The 21,163-nt window shown below is 41.2% G+C and overlaps 1 protein-coding gene across 1 annotated transcript in view; it reads right to left on the bottom strand.

Annotated features, from left to right (window-relative positions):
• galnt2 (UDP-N-acetyl-alpha-D-galactosamine:polypeptide N-acetylgalactosaminyltransferase 2) overlaps positions 1-21,163 on the bottom strand; it is a 62,886-nt gene that overhangs the window by 23,500 nt on the left and 18,223 nt on the right. The window contains exon 2 of the mRNA XM_039794666.1: positions 4,563-4,650. Coding sequence (XP_039650600.1) covers positions 4,563-4,650 — 88 coding nt within the window. The remainder of the gene's footprint in view (positions 1-4,562; positions 4,651-21,163) is intronic.

Raw genomic sequence — 21,163 nt, 5'->3', positions numbered from 1 at the left:
CTGACATGAGATTTTTGCTGCTTATATTCAGACTATGCAGAACAGAATTCAGAAGAGAAAGCCAGACTACTTTAACAAAGCTAGAAAACATGAAAAGAAAATGTATTATGCACTGCACTGAGTAAGAAAGAAAATCCTACTGAATTTAGCAATATACTGCAGCCTAAAATATAAGTGCAGAAAACATTAACCATTATTACACACACACACACACACACACACACACGCACACACACGCACACACACGCACACACACAGTGTCTGTCTGACCAGATTAAGGAGATCATTGCACACTAGACAAACATTTTCATGTTTAATTTTACAGTTTATCACTGACTACTAAAACACAGACACACACGAATAATTTAACCGAGTGCAGCTGCTATGCTAATGACTTGTGTTAAGCATATGGCAGTGTGAGATTACACTCTCTTTCAGTATGGATGAGTGTGTGTATGACAGGCAGAGACAGACAGAGAGAAACGGAGCCTGACGAGGACGAGAGTGTGTGCATGCGTCTGCTCTGACAGCATGTGAATGTGTCTGGCATGCTAATTAGGTAAAGCTCACAACAATCTGCCTGCAACTGTATAGCGGCGCCTCTGACACTGCTGTACGTGTCAGAGTGTGTGATGTCCTTGCTGATATCTACTGTATGTTTAGTGGCAGCAAGTAATTAATGTAGTGAAATTAATGTTTCAACTTCTCACAATGGGAGTCTTTAGCTCAGACTGTGAACACTTTCTCTTTCAATCCTCCTTTTCTTTGTTCCCTGAACCACCCAAAACAGATTGGCTTTCTCACTGGGATTTCTCATCCAGCTATCATTTTTCCAATCCTCTCTTTAGCAGGTACACCCATCTAGACCCAGCTGGTGTTTTGCTATACTGGTACCAGTAAAAGATGTAGTCTGTTGGACAGTTTTCGATCTCCCTCGGCCTCTTGTCACCCACAGCTGCTGGCTGCTTGTTTGTTGCAACACTTTCTGGTGCCGATGGTAACTGGCAGGCAAGACTCACTCTTGATCTGAACCATAAACCCTAACCCCCCCACCAGCTCACAGAACACCAATGCTCCTTTGATTCACTCCCTGAAAATGATCCAAATAAAACCTTGAAGAGCAACTTAACACTAGGCTGAAAAGCAGTGTTTCACACCCAGCATCTTTGATGGATGTGATGAAAAGTGTGCTTCACCTGTAACCAAAGTTACACAGTTACATTTGACAAAACAATGGACTGCATTTACAGTATATAGCGCTTTTCTAGTAACACACAAACGCATTCATCCACTGGTGGCCGAGGCTGCCATTCAAGGTGCCACCTGCTCATTAGATAAACATTCATGCACATTCACACACGTTCAGTGTCTTGCCCAAGGTAGTCTCGCTTTGCCAGACCATCCACACGCTGAGGAGCGGAGGAGGGTCTGGCAACTCCACATAGCATTCCGGGATGGGAGAAAAACCTGTTCTGGTTTATTGGCATTTCTTTAAACCGTTCACAATCGTCATGGGCAGCGCTAAGCTCTGCACGGAGCTGCTGTATAATAGGCATGGGAGAGAATACTCAATTGGAAAGATAGTCTAGCTAGCGGTCTCATTTTACCCTGCAGAGATCTGAGGAGCAGTCAACCATAGTCCTCATAAATCCACCAGAGTTTAAAATTCCAACACAAAGAAAGCGGAAGGAAACGGACATACATGCATCCGGCGGAATTTCCTGTGGCACCGGAGCAATCCCAGAAGTGGAACGTCAAGGATATAGACTATGCCCAAGGACACTTAAACAAGTAGACTGCCAGGGGAAAAACCTTCCGACTGATAGACGACCGCATCTACCACCTGAGCCACAGCAATCTTAACACAAGAAGAGCTGTAATGATTACTCAATTAATAGATTGGCCAATTGACAGAAAATGAATGGGGAAGTATTTTAGTAATTGATTCATCCTAAAATTTATTTACTGCATCAAGACTCTCAATTGTGAGGATTTGCTGCCTTTTCCGGTTTCCTATCGTTGTAAACTAAATATCTGGGCCGTTGGTTGAACAAAACAACAATTTTAAGGTGTCATCTTGGGCCTTAAGGTGCCAGTAAACTCGGTCAGAAGTGCTTTTCAGATGGCTGAATAGCTTTGCCTCTCCCCCATCTCTCTGACGGACGGCTTTTCACTCCGTCTTCGAGCGTGGCTGTTCAGAACACCTATAACCCCTTTGGATTTCTGCAGAGGTCGGTCAACCTGTCTTACTAAGTAGTTTTGATTGAGCATTACCCAACCCTTAGGAAATTTTGAAGGCCATTGTTCAACATTTTTAAGACAAAGTCACCTAGTAACAGGTGGCCGAAGACTCGTATATGGGGGTAGAAGACCATCTGCGAGAGTTAAAGTCTCCAAACGTCATTCACTGATAAAGACCACTGTGGAAACTGCTAGTAAGTGGACCTTGAGTTTATTTTTTATTTTATTTAGTTTGATTAAATTAGTATTTCTAAGGCCAAGAGGTTTTTGGGATAGGTCAGGATGTTCATGTTTACTTTATTTATCATTCAGGTGAAAATATACACTTCTACAGAGGCAAGCATATTTATTCTTTTTTATCTAGATTTTTTTCTTTTCTTTCATTTCATCTTTTTATACTCCACTTACTATGTCGGAGATGTTGTCTGTATGTTTATCCGTCTTGTATGTCTGGTGAGCCAAAGAAAAATTACCACCTGGGTGGACATTAAAGATTTACTCTATTCTATTTTATTCAGTCAACTGGTCTAGAATAAAAATTAAAATAAAATAAAAACTTAAAAATGCATTTAAAAAGAAAGCACACTGACAAAAACAGTTCTTCAAATATTCATTGTAATAAGGTTTACTTGGTGCATTACCATGTTTTAAATGTTTTACAATGAAGATTTGAGAAATATTTTTTTTATTAAGTGCCACCTTTTTGAATGAATTGTTTTAGTCAGGGCACGCAGTACCAGAAAACAGATAGATACACACTTATTCTGGTGACTATTTAAATAAGAAAGAGCATAAATGCACTTCTGAACAACCTCAGATCTCACTCCTTCACTTTCCTTGCCGCCACATTCTTTCATGACTTTATCATTCATCTTTTGTATCCTTCCCTCTCCCAGTCTCCTTGTTCTCCCTTTTCTTTTCACCACTTTCCCTCTTCTTCTTTCACGATGTTGTGATACACTGCCGTTGTTGTAATCGTGTGAAGTCACCCTGAAGTTGAAATGCCCCCACTTCAACATTCAAATTGGATTCCGTTTCCACCGCTGGATCAGATAAGAGAGTGTGTGTTCAGCTTTCGCAGGTCACGGGCTTGTGAAGGAGGGGAGGCTGCTGTGAGTCGAGCTGAGGATGAGAGCTGAATGAGAAATCGCGGCTCAGAAGCTCCTTCTGTTGTGACTCTTCTGCTCTGCTCTACACTGTCGGACTCTGAGACAATGTTTTTCAAAGCCTGGGTGGAGAAGCATAGCTGGGTTTGCAGTGGGAATAAGACGGATACTTGAATTATTTTGGATAGCTCCAACATTTTAAATTTGCATCACACTGCTGACTGTGTTGAATTGTCTTCTCTTTCTCTGTGGTTATTTAAACATAGGTTGTTCATGCTCTACTGGTCATCAAACTATGCCACTGTGTTAACATATTTCAAAAAGGAAATGGTTTTGGGACATGATATGGAATGCATTCTAGATACATCACTGTGGTGTACAGTATCAGCCATGCACACAAAGCTGGGATTCATTTTCCTTCAACAATGTACAATTACAAGCAGAAACAACGAGATACTGAACTCTCTCCAGACCCTGAGGGAGATTCTGGTCAAATATCTTGACTGTAAATATGACTAAATATACATTTGATATCTTAGATTTTTTTTCGTTGTGACGAAAAGAGAGCTGAGCCAGAAGGCAAAGCTCTCGATCTACCCCTCAATTTTCGTTCCCACCCTCACCTATGGTCATGAAGGCTGGTGGTCATGAGTGAAAGAACGAGATCCAGGGTACAAGTGGCCGAAATGGGTTTTCTCAGGAGGGTGGCTGGCGTCTCCCTTTAGCGATAGGGGGAGAAGCTCAGTCATCCGTGAGGAACTCGGAGTAGAGCCGCTGCACCTTTGCATCGAAAGGAGCCAGTTGAGGTGGTTTGGGCATCTGGTAAGGATGCCCGCTGGGCGCCTCCCTAGGGAGGTGTTCCAGCTGGGAGGAGGCCTCAGGGAAGACCTAGGACTAGGTGGAGGGATTATATATCCACCCTGGCCTGAGAACGCCTCGAGATTCCCCAGTCAGAGCTGGTTAATGGGGCTCGGGAAAGAGAAGTTTGGGGTTCCGTGCTGGAGCTGCTTGAGCTGCTTCCCCCTCGAACCGACGACGATGAATGGATGGATAGATAGAGCTTAGATTTTTTTGTTAAGACGCAAAAAAACAGTATCTCCTTCCTTTCAAATACCCAAATAAATGTAATTAGTAGTTTATTTTATTAATTCCCGGCATTAATATAATTTAGGGACAGTGTGGTTGCAGTGCATGATGGGTAGTGAAGTTTCCTACCTGGCGGCAGAGTCTCCAGGCTGTGAGTCTTGTACTCAGACATGTGAGCTTTGCTCTTACTGGACGAGTCACTGGAGCCCACGTCATCCTGAAAAAAAAATAAAAATAAAAATAAATCACACACACAGATTAGCATGGATACACACAGTTTAACTGAAACCTGATACTGAAACCAAATAAATAAGCAGCAGCTGAGAGATATCTAATCCAACACACAGGAACCTGTTCTTATTAAAGATATTAATTAGAGCATTTTGGCTGTAACATTTACAGTATTATGAAGATTAAAAACTCCATACAGGAATTTTGTTAAATCACCTAATCTTTTGTCATTAACTTATTGTAAATACACAAGTTTTACATGACTTGAACTCTTTTGACCCTTCGGTTTCATAGTTTGAAGAAAACTAACATGATGGAAACTTTGTTTAAGATGAGTCCTGGTGGTTTCTTTCTGTCATAATATCAAAACAAACAAACAAAAACAACACTAACTATGACGAAGGTTAGCATTAAATTCAGTCCTTACCCCCTAACTAGCATAATTCAACAAGAAGAAGTAGTTATTGAAATTACATTAACAGTTGTTAATTATATAATATCTTAAGTCTATGAGCTTGAACCGGCTTAAACAGTTTTACAGTGCAGGATAAATGTGAGAGGAAAGACCGTGTGATGGTTATAGACTTCAAACCATCACATTCAATCATCAATTCACTCATCCACTCCTTTAGTAATCCACTGCCTGATAATCAGACTGGGGAACTATCTATTTTCGCTTAATTCACCGTTTGAATCACTGACAGAAATCTGAGATTTGTGCAGTGATTCTGAAGTCCGGAAGGAGGTGAGGTCATCCATTCTTTCACTCACTCACTCACTCACTCACTCATCTGTTCCTTTTCCTCCTGTCCATTCATCAGATCACTCCATCAGTGCATTGAGAAACACAGTTCAAGTCCTCACCATTTACACAAATGGACAGATGGCCAAGCCATGCCTCCTTGTGTTCATCTATGTTACCATTAAAACCCACTGGATCGATACACTGGGAGGCACAGTAATTAGCGCCATTCATTCCCTGTCCAGTCCGTTGCCCTTGACTTCAGAAAACTATTATTCAACTCTATTATTTGCTCTGTAGTTCCCTTTCACCTTCAGACTCTCCAAAATGCTTTATTGATGGTTTTTCTTTACTGCCTCAGGACAGCCAATGGCAGTGTGACATCAGAGACCCGCAAACACTATTCAACAGCGCATGGCAACACCTCAGAGAAGTAGTGAAAGGTAGAAAAGGGATTTTCACACTGTTTTTCCTTTTTTTTATGTTTTCTAGGCATTTGCATTCTAAGTAGCAACATAACTGCTGTTGTTTTCTGTGACTCTCACACATAATTTCACTCGGTGCCAGCTTTTCCAATCATCTACTGTAGACAGGGCGCCTCTGCTCTAAAACTACAGTATACCCATTTTTCGGTGACTGAAATAAGTAAGATTGTTCAACACCCACAACTACTATAAAAAAGGAAACCTCCATGAAATCAATTTCTATATGTTCATGACAGCCGAGTGTGTGCACAGTCAGATGGGTAATGCTCAGTGTAGGATGAAGACTAAAGCTGGCAGTATACTCGCTGCAGAAATAGAGTTTGACAAGCTCTGAGGGAAAAACAGGACACATTTTCAAATGAAATATAGCTCCACATTGGCTTTGTGGAACAGTGTTGTGTCTCTGTGGGTCTTGAAAGAAAAAAAGACCTCCTCATAGCATCTGCTCATGTGCAAAGAAGACCTGGGCAAGTGCACAAAAACCTTAATGCTTTGCACACACACACACACACACACACACACACACACACACACGCACGCACGCACGCACGCACGCACGCACGCACGCACGCACGCACGCACGCACGCACGCACGCGCGCGCGCAAACTAGACGCAAACTGCATTTCGTTGTCTTTGTACTCTGCACAATGACAATAAAGTTGACTCTAATCTAATCTGAATCTAATAAATAAGTTGAGACTGGTGACAGAATGTGGTCAGATGAGGATCATTTAGATCAATAGATCAGCAATTAGTATCAGTTTAGCTGGCTGTTGGTCAATACTGTATATGCGCGCACACACACACACACACACACACACACACACACACACACACACACACACACACACACACACACACACACACACACACACACACACACACACACACACACACACACACACACACACACTTTATAGACAAGGCCTGCAGTCCTGAGAGAAGAACAGACCCCCCCCTAAAAAATTCATGGTTTCATCATCCGACTTTTCAGGCCAAAGTTGTGTTTAATATATAAGCTTCAGCCAATAACTCAGTGGAACAAAAGTGACATCACATCCTGCAGACCTTTCTGTTTTTTGTTTTTTTTTGGTGTGTCATAGCAGTTAAGCACAGGTGTAACCAATAACATTAACGATGGCTCTGTTCCCGGTAAGTCATGACAGTGTGACATAAGTGAAACCAAAGCAGCTAGATAGAATTCTGCCATCATTAATTCTATAATTTACGCAACCCTGCAGCTGGCACACTGTAATGTAATTCATGTTATTTGTTACAGCTGTATTAAATAAGCATATCAGCTAAATGTGAGCACTGCATCATTTAAACATTAAAGTCTAAACTAATAGTTGAGCGACGATAGCACAACTCCAATATACTTTCATTGTACGAGCTCTGAGCAACTCAAACCTGCGGACAGTCAAAAGGCTTTTGATAGGTACGATTGTTTGAGCAGCTGATCTCAATTTACAATCAATCATAAGAAAACCATTTAAAGGGCAGACAGCTGGCTGAACAAGCAGCCAACCGCCTATTGAATATCTACTAGTTTACTGCGGTACCTTGCTTCCTGAAGAAAACACACCACTTCCTCTTCTGTTATTTGTTTCTTGACTGCACATATTTTCAATATCATTTCAATATGTTAAAAATGTTAATAGGTTAAATTCCATTTGGGAATTTAAAATCCGTTTCAACTCCCATGCCTTTCGTAAGCTTGTATACCCTCGAAACGCTCATGAAGAAACCGAAGGGCGTAATTTTCCCTGCTGTGCTTGTAAATGCCAAATATTTGTTTTAGGACTGCAGTTCTAGGTTCCACTTTTACAAGTTTCAACTGGAGAAATTCATCATTTTACTTTTTTTTAAATGTACAGACAGGTGAGGAGAACAAGGCAACATAAGGGGAAATGAGAGGGAGTGAAAGAGAGACTTACAGAGAGACAAGAAATGGGAATTGAATTGAAAGAAGTCATGGGAGAGAAAGCTGAATTCTCCAGCTGCATCTGTGCTGCTTGCTTCCCCTCTAAAGCCCCCTGTGATTTATGAGAATTGCAGTCCATCACAGATCGCACCGAGAAAGAAAGCATTAGGAGATGATGAGAACAATGCACTGCTTAAAGGACGGGTACGCATGATTGATCAACAAATGGTTGCTATAAATATGACTTATCGCTGATTGAAACATGATTTAAAAGGGTAAGTAGAGAGCAGATGTTTGAGAGCTATTTTTATAACTCACATCACATAAATGGCTTTGAAAACCTCTTAGTGATAATGGCCCCAGCCTGTATCTGCCTGTCCTCCAAACATAAACATGATAGATTGAAACTGTGCGCACACAAAAAGACAAACAGACACATTTGTGTACCAGCTACAGCCAGAGGAATTACAACTGAAGAAAGCACAGAGTTTTGAGGGACTGCTAACCCTAACCCCTTAACCTCAAGTTAACCCATTTTTTCCCCCTTCAGATGTCTGGCAGCATCATCTATCTTCTTTATCACGTTCTTCTAATTCTTAGTTGAAGCTATTTGGTATTTAGACAGTGTCATATTAAGACCCAAGAATCCATTTACAAAGTTTGGCTGCACAGTATAAGTTTTTAATGACCGACCTACGTATCAGCAGAACAGTGTTTTAAGTAATAGTTAAACACTTAATCATTTTCTCAGTGAGGGATAAATGAGAGGACTGATACCACTCTCATGTCTGTGAGGCCAGCAGTCGCTTAGCGTAACGACTGAAATAGGAGGACACTGCTAGCCTGGCTCGGGACATATGCATGTTGCGTTTCTTTTCTTTTCTACCTCTTTAGTCCTTCCCTGTCTCCTTCTCAGTGGTGGAATGTAACCAAGTACATTCACTCAAGTACTGTACTAAAGTACAAATTTGAGGTACTTGTACTTTTCTTGAGTCTTTTCTTTTCATGCCACTTTCTACTTCTACTTCTCCGCTACATTCTAGAGAGAAATATTGTACTTTTTACTCCACTACATTAATCTGACAGCTTTAGTTACTTTACAGATTAAGGTTTCTGCACACAAAACACATGTAGTTTATAAAATACAATGTTTTATCATAAATCAAACTACCCAACAATATAACAGCCTACAAGTCCAGCTGAAATGATTAGACCATTAGACACACAACTGTTTTGATTGTTTCCAGTTTCTAAGACGTTTTTTTCTGCATTGAGTACTTTTACTTTTTATATTTTCCTGACGATACATACTTTTACTTAAGTAACATTTTCAATGCAGGACTTTTACTTGTAACAGAGTGTTTTTACAGTGTCGCATTAGTATATATGCATAGTATATTACTTCTCCCACCACTGCTCCTTCTTCTTATCTCTCCGTCCATCTTTCTGTCGCTCATTCCTTCTTTCACATCCTTTTGTCTCTCTCACTTCGTCTTTCTCTCTTCTGCTACGTCACTTTGGCAGCCGTTTGCTTAGTCCGCTATCTGACAGATGGTCATGACACATAGAGGCAAAAAGATACTTCACACACATTGAATTTAAAAACAAAACACACTCCGCTCGTTTAAAGGAGGACAGTTGAGTCATCTGTCACTGTGGTGTAAAGCCAGTTTCTGTCCAGCTCTCTGGTCAGTGAGAGAAGAGCTGAAGTTGATCTCATAAATGCTTCACTGCGTAAAGATAATGTTATAAAGGCATGTTAACGCTTGGTTTTGAATATCTGTGTGAGGCATAGCTCATTTTGGGTTTGTTTGGTTATGTATTAGACTTGTTTAATCTGCCCTTTTAGAATTTTCCCCTGTGGCGGTTGGTTTGTTTTCCTGTTTTGAGCCACCTAACCACTCCCGTCGGTGTCCGTGTCCCTGCAGTGTGTGTTTATCTCTGTGCTTTGTTGTTGGTTTATGTAGGACAGCATCAAGCATTTTACTGCACACGGTGCAATAAAGACTTTATATTTATTTAGAGGGGAGGGACAATTTTTGGGCTTTTTATGTCATGCTGCAGCTCAGGGTGACAGGGAACTTACAAGGGGCAGTGAGACACTAACACCTGACAAGTCATGAGCAAACCATCACAATGTAGTCTATGTCCACGACGTTCCACTTCCGGGACTGCTCCGGTGCAGCCGGAAATTCCGCCAGATGTCCTTCTTTTCGGTCGGATGTCCGTTACCTTCCACTTTCTTTGTGTTGGAATTTTTAAACTCCGGTGGATTTGTGAGGACTATGGTTAACTGCTCCTCAGATCTCTGCAGGGTTCATCCAGACAGCTAGCTAGACTATCTGTCCAATCTGAGTTTTCTGTTGCACAACTAAAACAACTTTTGAACGTACACATGATCCACCAAAACAAGTTCCTTCCCGAGGCTATTTTGCTGCGACACCGGGGCTCCATCAGGCACTTAGCGCCGCCCATGACGATTGTGATTAGTTTAAAGAAATGCCAATAAACCAGAGCACGTTTTTCTCCCATCCCGGAATGCTGTGAGGACTAGCTAGACCCTTCTCCACAGCGCTGTAGAGGAAGGTCTGGCAATGAGAGACTACTCACAATGTGACAGGTACATGCTGCATGTCAAAGCATCTGCAGTCAAATAACTATGAACACACACTGAGGCTGTCAGAATTCATTTCAATATTCAAATTTAAGTCGTATGCCAAAAGAGCCTAAATCTTCCTGTTGCACACGTCAAAAACAGCAATTTCTTTTCTCCATTTTAGAGCCAGGTGTACTAAACACATCTCAGGCTCTAAGTGTCGTGACTTCTTATGAACTCTAAAATGAACTGAGAGTGCTCCTCTTAACCTCTCCTCTGAGCAATGTCTGAAAGATAATTAAATTCCTTCCGAAAAAAGCAAAACACACTGACTCAAATCTTTCAAGAATTTATATGAACGCCACATGTTTTCAAAGTCATAATTCAGGTAGTTTTAGTCAATTTCTTTAGCACTAACCAGTCCATTCATAGTCAAATTTTATTTCTAGGAGCAATGAGAAGCCCTAATAATTTTTTTTCTCCAACTGAGAGATTTACGCAGGGCACAAAAGAGCACTCACACCTGCTTCTCTGATAATGGGATGGACTTTAAACCCCCAGCAGATCAGACCAAGCATACATGTGTGTGTTAACCAGTGTCAGCTCACATTGGTGTATGTAGGGGGTTTGTGAGCTCCCGCATTAGTGTGTCAGTCTGGTCACACACATGGGTCTCTGTCTCCCAGTGAATGTGTGTGTGATTGAGCCAGTCTTGGTCAAGCCTCTATAGTCAGAGTAAAATCCACAGTAATCTGATCACATCCACGGATAGATTAACTCAGATAGGAGCGCACACACGCACACGCGCGCACACACATACACACACACACACACACACACAGTATTTGAACTGTGCGTGAAGAGAACATCTTCACATTCATCCATTCTTGATGAAATACAAGTTAACATGGGACTTTTTCCTCTGCAAAAACTCAAGCCAAAACTGGTTGTGATTTCACAGCTTCAATCCAGATAAAACCATGTTTCTGATTTGCTCTGTGGGCTTAATTCATCACAGAATCCCTCCAACAGTACAGTTCAGGCCATCAAGCATGAAGAGCAGCAGAGAGGCGGTAACGAAACACACTGATGGACAGTAGCAGCACACCGTGATGATGACACAATGCTGCTGAAGGTTTTCATTATTTAAAACCCTGCTTAAATTAAATCTTGAAAACAGGCCAGTGCCTTCTGTTTCTCAACAACAAAATGACCCTGCTAAAAAAAATTTAATTAGGTAGTAAATGAAACCAATTTATTTCTGAAGAAGACACAGAGTCTACAGCCACGTTAGCAGTCCGTGAGGCTGTATGATTAGCTAAATGTCAGCATGCTAACATGCTCAGAGTGATAATTCTATCATGCAGATGATAAGCACTAAACACAACGTACAGTTGAGGCTGATGGGAATGTAATTAGTTTAGCAGGTATTAGACAAATTCAAATGTTAACCTGATGATGGCACTAGATGAAACGTCAGGGGGTCGCCAACGTTTTTAAAACGCGTCCTGATGGGTGACATAAATGTCCTTTTTAAATTTCAAGAAAATCCATCCGGTATTTTTTGAGACATTTCACCAAAAACCAAAAGTATCAGCCTCATGGTGGCACAAGAGGAAAGGTCAGGGGATCACCAAAGTCTTTAGGATGCATCCTCTGAGGGAACATGAATGTCTATACAAAATTCCACAGAAATCCCTCCAATATTACGGTCGGACTAAAGTGGTGAACCGACCGACATTTTTAGAGCAATGCCACTAGCATGGCTTAAAGTTCATCAGAAAAGAAATAAATGGATACATTATGCTCCTCAGTTACCTCCCACTTTAGTGCACACAGAAATGTAGAGTTATATCTAATGTGTGTCTCATGCGTTACGGTCACCAAAACCCAGAAAGCGATGCTGCTGGTTTTCAATGTAGTATGTTCTGTGTAACATACAGTATGCCCCATGGTGTAGGCTTTTACCCACAGGGCAGCTGACAGCAGTGAGTGCTGTTAGTGACAGCTCAGGTTCAAGCCCCTGTGACAGTCAGCATCTGTCCTGTCCTTAAGCAAGACACTAAATTCAGATAATGTGTAGTGCTGGGCAACCGAGCCTGACCTTTGACCCCCCCCATGGAGTGAAAAGAGTGAAATGTCCCCACAGGCATTCAAAGCAACATCACAAAAATATCATACAGCACTGGTTGTCCCAGAGGGAAACCACAATCTCCCTGGATACACAGGAGAGGGTTTTATTTTTAAACAGAATGTTATAACCATCACTTTAAATGAGAGGAAGTTGTGTATAACCAGCCTGCCCGGTCAGATTAACATCAAAAATGTCAAAAGAGTGACGTTCCCCCTACAAGTCAGTACGGTCACTGGCGCAAAGAAACTAATGTTTTATAACAAGTACCTTACATCACCTGATCCCCTCGGAATTCTCTCTTCCTCTCCTCTTACTCCGCTTAATTCAAATCTACTTCAATCTACTGCTAAAACACACTCCCCTTACTTTTACTAGCATCTCCAACATGATCATTTTACTATAACAGGGTTACCATCAGTGCACTGTGGTCTTTACTGTATTTGTATGTAATGATCTGATTTGTATAGGGAAAGCGCACCATGTCTTTAATGTAAAAGTAAAATAAACCCAAATGGAGCATTAAACTACATTCAATGCAAATATATTTCTGGAAGAGTCAACTGCAGTTATGGCTGAGAATTAAAATATACATTATATTCATATTTAATTTATACCCAGCAATAAGCACCACAGTCTATGCTTTAGTTCTTTTTTATTTTATTATCTTTATCATAACCCGAAGCCTGGTGAGAGAGGCTGCTTCTAGCCTCTTCACACTTGAAATGAACTTAACCGGTTGCTAAACTTCAAGACAAGAACGAAAAGCTGGAGTCAACCAACAAATAACCACGGAAGAGCGAGAAAGAAGAACAAGACAAACCGCTTAATGAGCTTTGTTTCACCATGAAGTCCCGTGGACACATTTCACTCTTATATAAATGTTCAGAATATTTTCTCTGCAGGGGAAATGTATTATACAAAACCTCTGAATTTGGTTAGTACACATTTGTGTTATTGCTAGGAGCGTGTTAACTAGCATTTGCTAATTAGCACTAAACACAAAGTGCAGCCACTAGCATGGCTAAAAACTTAAGAACACTGACGCACAGTTTACCAAAGAGTAAAAGGAGTCCTTATTTAAAAAAGGAAACTCACAGAAACCATATTTTTTCCAATCAGCTTCTCCTAATTTACCTAATCTTCACAGTTCCTGAAAAGCAATTTAAAAAAGCAATCTCGCTCCTGGGATTTTTGCAGTTCCTGAACTTTGAAGTTCTTACAGTTTATAGACCAGGCCTGGGTGGATGTAAATGAATAAATGTCTCCTGGCCAATCACTACTGTGTAAACAAAGAGTGCCATGTTTGCTGGAAGACAACTAACAATTTGGAAAACCAAAAATTGATTGCAACATGCCATGTCTGTCTCTGGTAAAATCGCCCCAACAACCCTCAATGTATTCGCAGGGAAACCAAATTGTTATGTATTTTGTACAAAATGTGACATCTTCATCTACAAGAGACGCGCTGATGACCGTGTTGGTCTCGCATTGCCAGACCTACCTCCACAACACTGCAAAGGAGGGTATGTGGCGGATTTTCCGGCGGGACCTGAACAATCCCAGAAATTAAACATCGTCGATATTGGTACAGGAGAGTGAGGGTATATGAGGAGGGAGGATGCAAATGGAGGGTTTTGCGTTTGTTTTCTTTTGCCTCCCAGCAGAATTTACCAGCGATCCGGTGTTGAAAAATATCCTGTTTTTGTGCCTCAGTAGCAGCAAACTTTGGAATAAAACTGTCAAATTACATATGACTGAACTTTTCACCTGCGAGCACCCCCCCTTTCCAATGTCTCCTAACTTCATTTCATTTTAATCTCATCTCCTCCTTTGTCATGTGTTGGCATCTCCTCCCGTCTCGTCTCCCCTCGCTGATTCTCCCTCTGCTTCTCCTCGCCACATGCCACCTCCCACTGATAGGCGCTCGTCTAGCACTTTTTCACTCTCCTCGTCTTCCTTTTTCCTCCCTTAGTCACGAACTTAACATTTTGAATTTGAACCTGTTGTTCTCTCAATACTGCATTACTCGAGCTCCTCTCTACTCACCACCTACTGCAGCCGGCTGTTGTCACAATAGCAGAATTTTTTTAACTTTGATACAATAGTTCAATACCACAGCAAAAAGAAGAAAAAAGTCCTAAGCACACATTTAATAATCTTAAGAGTAATTAACATTATCATTACTATTCTTAAATGTTTTCCCTATCTTGTAGGCTTACACAATCTTTATATCATCATCATTATTGCTTTTAGTATTATTTTGTAAAATTTGTTTGTTGTTCCATTCATTTTTTTTTTTTTTTTTGTTCTCTCTCTCTTACGTTTAATAAGGCACGACAGAGGGGGAAAGTTATTCAAACATCACAGAAGTATCAGAAGTGTGTGAGACAAAACAGCAAAAAGAGGGGAGGAGGGACTGGTTGTAAATTCTAGAAGACTTCAACCCCAAAGCCCCGTCGACTTCACTTAGTTGAGAATTCAGACTGCACTGAACAAACTGTGACAAGTCTCACCAGGGTGTGTGTGTGTGTGTGTGTGTGTGTGTGTGTGTGTGTGTGTGTGTGTGTGTGTGTGTGTGTGTGTGTGTGTGTGTGTGTGTGTGTGTGTGTGTGTGTGTGTGTGTGTGAGTGAAGGAGAGAGAGAGTGAGAGAGACTTGGGGGGTGTAAGTCGGCTCAATGGAGCAATTGTGTGTGCTGGCCCCCTTCCCAAAACCCCATCTGCATTCTACACACAGAAAAACGCATGCACAGAAAGACACACATGCACGCGCACACCTAAAGTCATACCACTCACACAAAGCAGAACACACACACACACACACACACACAAAACATTAAAATAAACTGTAAGCAACAGGTAGAGAAGATGCGTGTGCAAAGAGAAACACATTTCTGCATCGTCCACTGTTTTGTTGACAATTAGAAGTCTTCCTAGCAAAGACAAATGCATTCTTGGTGCTCAGAAAACATCCACCGCCACCACATTTTTTCAAGGGGAAAATCATATTTTAAGCATTTGAGCGGTCTGCTGTAGTGATTCTGCACAGATGCAGCTTAACGATGGATACTGTTCCACACAGGGAAACTTTATTTTCACTAAAACTGTATAAATCAGATGCCTCTGTTTTGATAATTGATTCATTGTTTAAGACATTTTTCAGGCAAAACATTACCTCTTTGCAGCTTCCTGTAATCATTTTCAGATTTTTGTTGCTTTGATGCGATAGCAAATTTAATAGTGTGGGGTTGGGACTGTTAGTCCAACAAAACAAGACATTTTAAGATGTCCCCTCAGGCGGTGTGGCTCTGCTTGTGTGATGCTCTGGAACATATCTAAGCAAGCTTGACACAGACTGTCCCTGTGCTCACAAACTCCATACAGAGCCAGAGAAGATTTAATGAACATCAAAATAGTAAATGCTAAATGCTAACACAGGAGGAGTTACATTCTGAAAACAGGCAGCAGTGTAGCAGCACCAAATGGGTGCTACATTTTTATGTGGATCACCTATTGAGGTGGTGGGCGTAGATGATTTGAGGATGAATGCAACATGCAACATTAAAATGATTTCTGTGTTTGTCTAAACTACCGTGAAGCTCCATTAATCACCAATTAACATAATTGTTGGCTGTAGTCGATAATTAAATAATTAAAAAAATAATTAATTTGATCAGAGCTGAAACTACATTATTTTCATTATCTACTAAGCTGTCAATTATTTTTTTTATCAACTCATTGTCTAATGATGTGTTCAAATTGCTTTTGTCTGAAACCCAAGGATATTCAATTCATATTATAGCACATATTCACTATGGAAAACAGAAAAAGCAACAAATGTGAGGAGCATTTTAGATGCTGGGGAGTTTGTATACATTGTAGTTAAAAAGGTCTGTATACGCAAAACACTGGTGGAAAACAACAGGCTGGGATTGCCTCCAGACAGCTCTCACAGACCTATCCCCAATAAGTAAAATACTATACCTACATTTTGGCACAAAAAACCCCCGTCAAAAACCGGCTGTCACCAGACCGGCTTTCAAAACAAAGAACAGAGAAGCTGGGATTACAACACACAGGAGTGTGACTTCCTTCTCTGCTCAAGACGCCCTTACTCTACTATATCTTTACTATATCTTTGCTAATGTAAGGCCCTTTAAGCTTGGCAAGAGATTCAAGATTCAAAATCCTTTATTAATCCCACAATGGAAAAATTCACACTGTTGCAGCAGCAAGTGATAAGAGGAAAAGTATATCTCAGATAAACACACAATAATAAATATAATTAAAGAGAATAAATATTAAAATAGTAAAATGTATTTGCAGTATTGCACGGTCACATTTTTTATTGCACGTTTTATCAGTCCTGGTGCGTGTGTTTTGTCCATGTGGTCTACTGGGAGCAGTGCTGATTGTAGAGTCTGACAGCAGCAGGCAGAAAAGACCTGCGGTATCTCTCTGTGACGCAGCGCGGGTGCAGCAGCCGGTCACTGAAGGAGCTGTTCAGCTCCGACAGAGCGTCCTGCATGGGGTGGGAGGAGTCGTCCATCATGGAGGATAATTTAGCCACTATCCTCCTGTCTCCCACCACTTGCACGGCGTCAAAGAGCGTTGGTCGGAAAAACATTTGTGAGCACCAAGCATGCCAAGCTTTTTACACCAGGTTATACAGTGTTTAATAATGGTTGACTGCAATCAAAATTGCTGGATCAATGCACCCATACTGTACAGCCTCCCAATACACATCAAACTATTTTTTTTATTGAAACAGTGAATGTACTGCCCATTAATATTTGGCATGATATTTCTTTTCTCCATTAACGACAGCCATTAACTGGTCGAATGACCAGAGAGGCCAATCTCCCAAACACTTCCCATCTGTTCATCTGTCTGCCTGTCAGTGATGTTTCAACACAATAAACGGAGCTCAGGTTCATGGTGTCATGGTGTCATGGTGTCCGTTACATCTTTTGTTGTGGCACTCTAGTAACACCTTTGAAGACGCACACAGATGCACAGAAGTCTTTTCATGTTGAGTGAGAAGGGTCAGAGACAGGACCTACGGTTTTTCTGGACTGCAATAGGACATGAAAGAGCATCAAAAGCGGGGAATAAAAAGTGAAAAAGGAATTCAGAAAAGAAAGCTGAAGAGTACATTTGGTTCACAGTTGTTGACAGAAGCAGTGAAGAGATCTGGGAGTAACATGAGATCAGATGAACAAGAAAGGCAGAGCGATGGGACACAACAATAGATCCAAAAAGTCATCACTGTTACAATGTAAAACTATGTGGTCTTCATCCCTCTACCTGGATTTAAAGATGAGCCCTTATGTGCTGACTTGGGCCACATCTACACTACAACGTTTGGGTTAAAAACAAATATCTTTTGCTACGTTTATGCCTCGCGTCTACAATACTCTGGCGTTTCCGAGACCCTAAAACAGAGACATTTGGAAACACTGCTGCCCCAGTTTTGGTTTGAAAACTCCGGGGTTGCTTTGTAGTCTTAACGGGAACAAACAGAGACCTTTTGAAACAACGATGCACATCAGTCAGTCTCATCGGTTAGGTAGGCTTACATACCTTTCAGTAACGGTTCCACCTCATCGTCAATCCAAGCAAATAAATCCGTGGTCTTACTTTTCGCCCAATGTCTTTCTCCAAAGTATTTTCAACTTATTGATCCATGATTTTCATCCGCAGAGTAACGTCAGACTATCTGCTTCCTGTTTACACCACGCACATGCCCAGCGTATGCCAATTGTAATGCGATATGCGTAGTCAGGACGTGTTAATATAGACGTAGATTAGTTCTGCTACTGGAGCTAAAACTATTGTGTGGACGGAGATCTTTTTTTTTGTCTCAAAACGGCACTTAAAATGAAAACGTAGTCGTGTAGGTACAGCCTGAATAGCTCTCAAGGGAGTCATAAAACGCCCATATGGAGGCATTATACGGTCAATCATCAGTCTTAAAACAAAAATGTTTAATTTCAAATCGCCGAAATCTTTTCTCAAGAGTTTCACGAGGCAGTAATGATTATATTCAGCATTGTGAAAGCTTCTTATTCCCCGCTGCTAGTCAGCAGGAGTTTGAGAATTAATTTGAACAAATGACTCCTGATAATGGGAAAGTTCACATTTAATTTTCAGAAGAGAGGGGAAGGCCCTGCTGGAGATACTTAAAGAGGGAATGCAAAACAATACAAGGCAAGAGGGAGAGAAAGATGGGGAGGGTGACAGATCAAGCAGGGAGGGAGATGGAATGAAGTGCTGGATCATCAGAGAGTTTGTCAGCAGAGATGGAAAAGTAGGCCAGCATGGAGGGGTGCAGAGGTTGTGGATGTTAAAATCCCCAATTCAGTTTTCCAAACTCTTTCATCAACCACTTGCTTCCTCCCTTTTCTTTCCCTATATCCCCCCTTTCCTCCCCGCCTTCTTTGACGGCCCTCCTCCTCCTCCCTGCTAACAGTAAATGATTGTCCCCTCCTCGACCACAGCGGTGGTCTGTGATTGCTACCACCACAAATGCTCTTTCTTGCTTTAACACAATCTGCACGTTGGGGATTGTTTTTATTGTTTTGTTTATTACACAGAAATTATTGTGATTTGTAAAATTATGCCCCTGTTGTTTTTTTTTAAAGAGAATATAATGAAGAATATAATGAGAAGTTCTGCTCTTAAAAAAAAAAAAAAAAAAAAAAAAAAAGGTAGAAAGATGAAAGCTACAAATAGCTTTGGCAAGATGGATTTGGATGAATTTAGAGTAAGACCCCCCCATCCCTCCCAAACAATGCTGAGGTCATGGATGTAACAGTACTGATAGCGACTGAAATCACAGCACGTGTTACCTCATACCATAGGAGTGTGTGTGTGTGTGTGTGTGTGTGTGTGTGTGTGTGTGTGTGTGTGTGTGTGTGTGTGTGTGTGTGTGTGTGTGTGTGTGTGTGTGTGTGTCTTTAAGTCTATAAATATTTTCTTTCCCATACAAGGAGAAAAGTTTTCTGTAAGCCAGCAGGGATAGGTGTGTATGGGTATAATGTATGGATGTGAGCAGTAGTGGTGGGTAACGTGTGCATGTTGCTCAGTAAGTGTGTTTAGCTTGAACCATAGCCAAGATTTCTACAGTCTCACATATGTTGCCGTGCGTGTAGATTCAACGTAGAAACGTCATATAACCTTTGCTCTAGATTTTCTTTAAAAAAACTCTCCGTACACACTAGTTATAAACATCAGGTATTACATGAAGCACACATGCAGGAGCTTGGTTCCTACTCCCACTGTTATGCATTAATATCAACACTCTCCTGTTTGGCTATTAACCAGGCTCATTCGGTCTTTGGCTTGGCACCAACAACATCCTCTAAAGCAGCCCTTCTGTCATTACACACAGCCATTACACAATGCTACAGATTCAGCGCCTGATGACATCAGCAGGTCAAATTTGATAGAGGTTAGTCCAACGTGAATGTAGAACGAGGGCGACATGATGTAAACCTTAACTCTCATATATGTTGTAACTGTTGAAACCTGCTGTACGATTTCCTCAAGAGATCACAACTTTAAAAAAATAAAAGCAAATTCAAGTCAGAACTTCTTCTTCAGAACGGTCTAACCAGGCCCCCAGGAAGTGTGCCGTGCCTTGAAGCAAATTCTAGTGTGCCTACTCTATGGGCTGCACAGTGTGCAAGCAGTGCCATTCATCCAGGGAATTTTTGGCTCCAGGATGGCTTCATGCACCACTGAGTAACTCTCATATAAGTCAACGGGGCTCCGCCTCAAACGCTCTATCCAGTTCTTATAATGCATCCATGGGTCTAACTCCACAATTCAGTACTACACTGTTTAAAGTCTACTCACATGTTTTCAACAAGTATTTTCTAACATGTATAATGCGTTTGGAAAGAAATCACTGATTTTGCTTTATGCAGACTTTAATTCATCTCGTCCCGACGTGTGTTATAACACTGAGCGCACACGCAGGATCACAACACCATCTCAGCTTGCATTACATTAAAATTCCCAAACATGTTCAACAGGCTGAAGTTACAGAAGGGGGGCAGATGTAAGACTTTTAACGAGGGTTAATTACACACTCACAGAGTCTTGTTCTGTAACTTTTCTGGCACACGCAGGAGATTTTTTTCTGTAATGGGATACAGGCCCTTTGAAACAAATTGCTACTCTCATCATGCCGCTCTCCCCGGGGAAAGGCGCATGTCTCATTTTGAGTTATGACCTATAGTTCGAGTAACCAGACAGTGACATATTACAGACCTTAATCAAGCCATTTTTATGCGCTGGTCTGACAGTTTAGGGGTGTATACTGTTTTAGGGTGTGTCGTTCACAGTTGGATTCAGTACTCAAACATTTGGCCATGGTCTATTTCGGAAGGCTGTTAGGAGAGTCCTTATCATTACATTACATCTGTGACATGCAGACTGCAAGTAAGCATGCTTAATGTTTCAAATGTAATTATTAAGCAGCGGATGCTGCATCGTGTCCAGAAGTGTGAACATTACAGCACACTGAAGAACCACGACATCTGGCATGCTAAAAAAAAAAAGGTCGGTCCAATCACACACAAAAGCTAATCCCAGCTTCATAACCGGAGAATG

The sequence above is a fragment of the Perca fluviatilis genome, chromosome 3 (genome assembly GCF_010015445.1).
Source record: "Perca fluviatilis chromosome 3, GENO_Pfluv_1.0, whole genome shotgun sequence".
Taxonomy (NCBI): domain Eukaryota; kingdom Metazoa; phylum Chordata; class Actinopteri; order Perciformes; family Percidae; genus Perca; species Perca fluviatilis.
The sequence above is the reverse complement of the archived record's forward strand: the minus strand, read 5'-3'. Positions and strand labels throughout refer to the sequence as shown.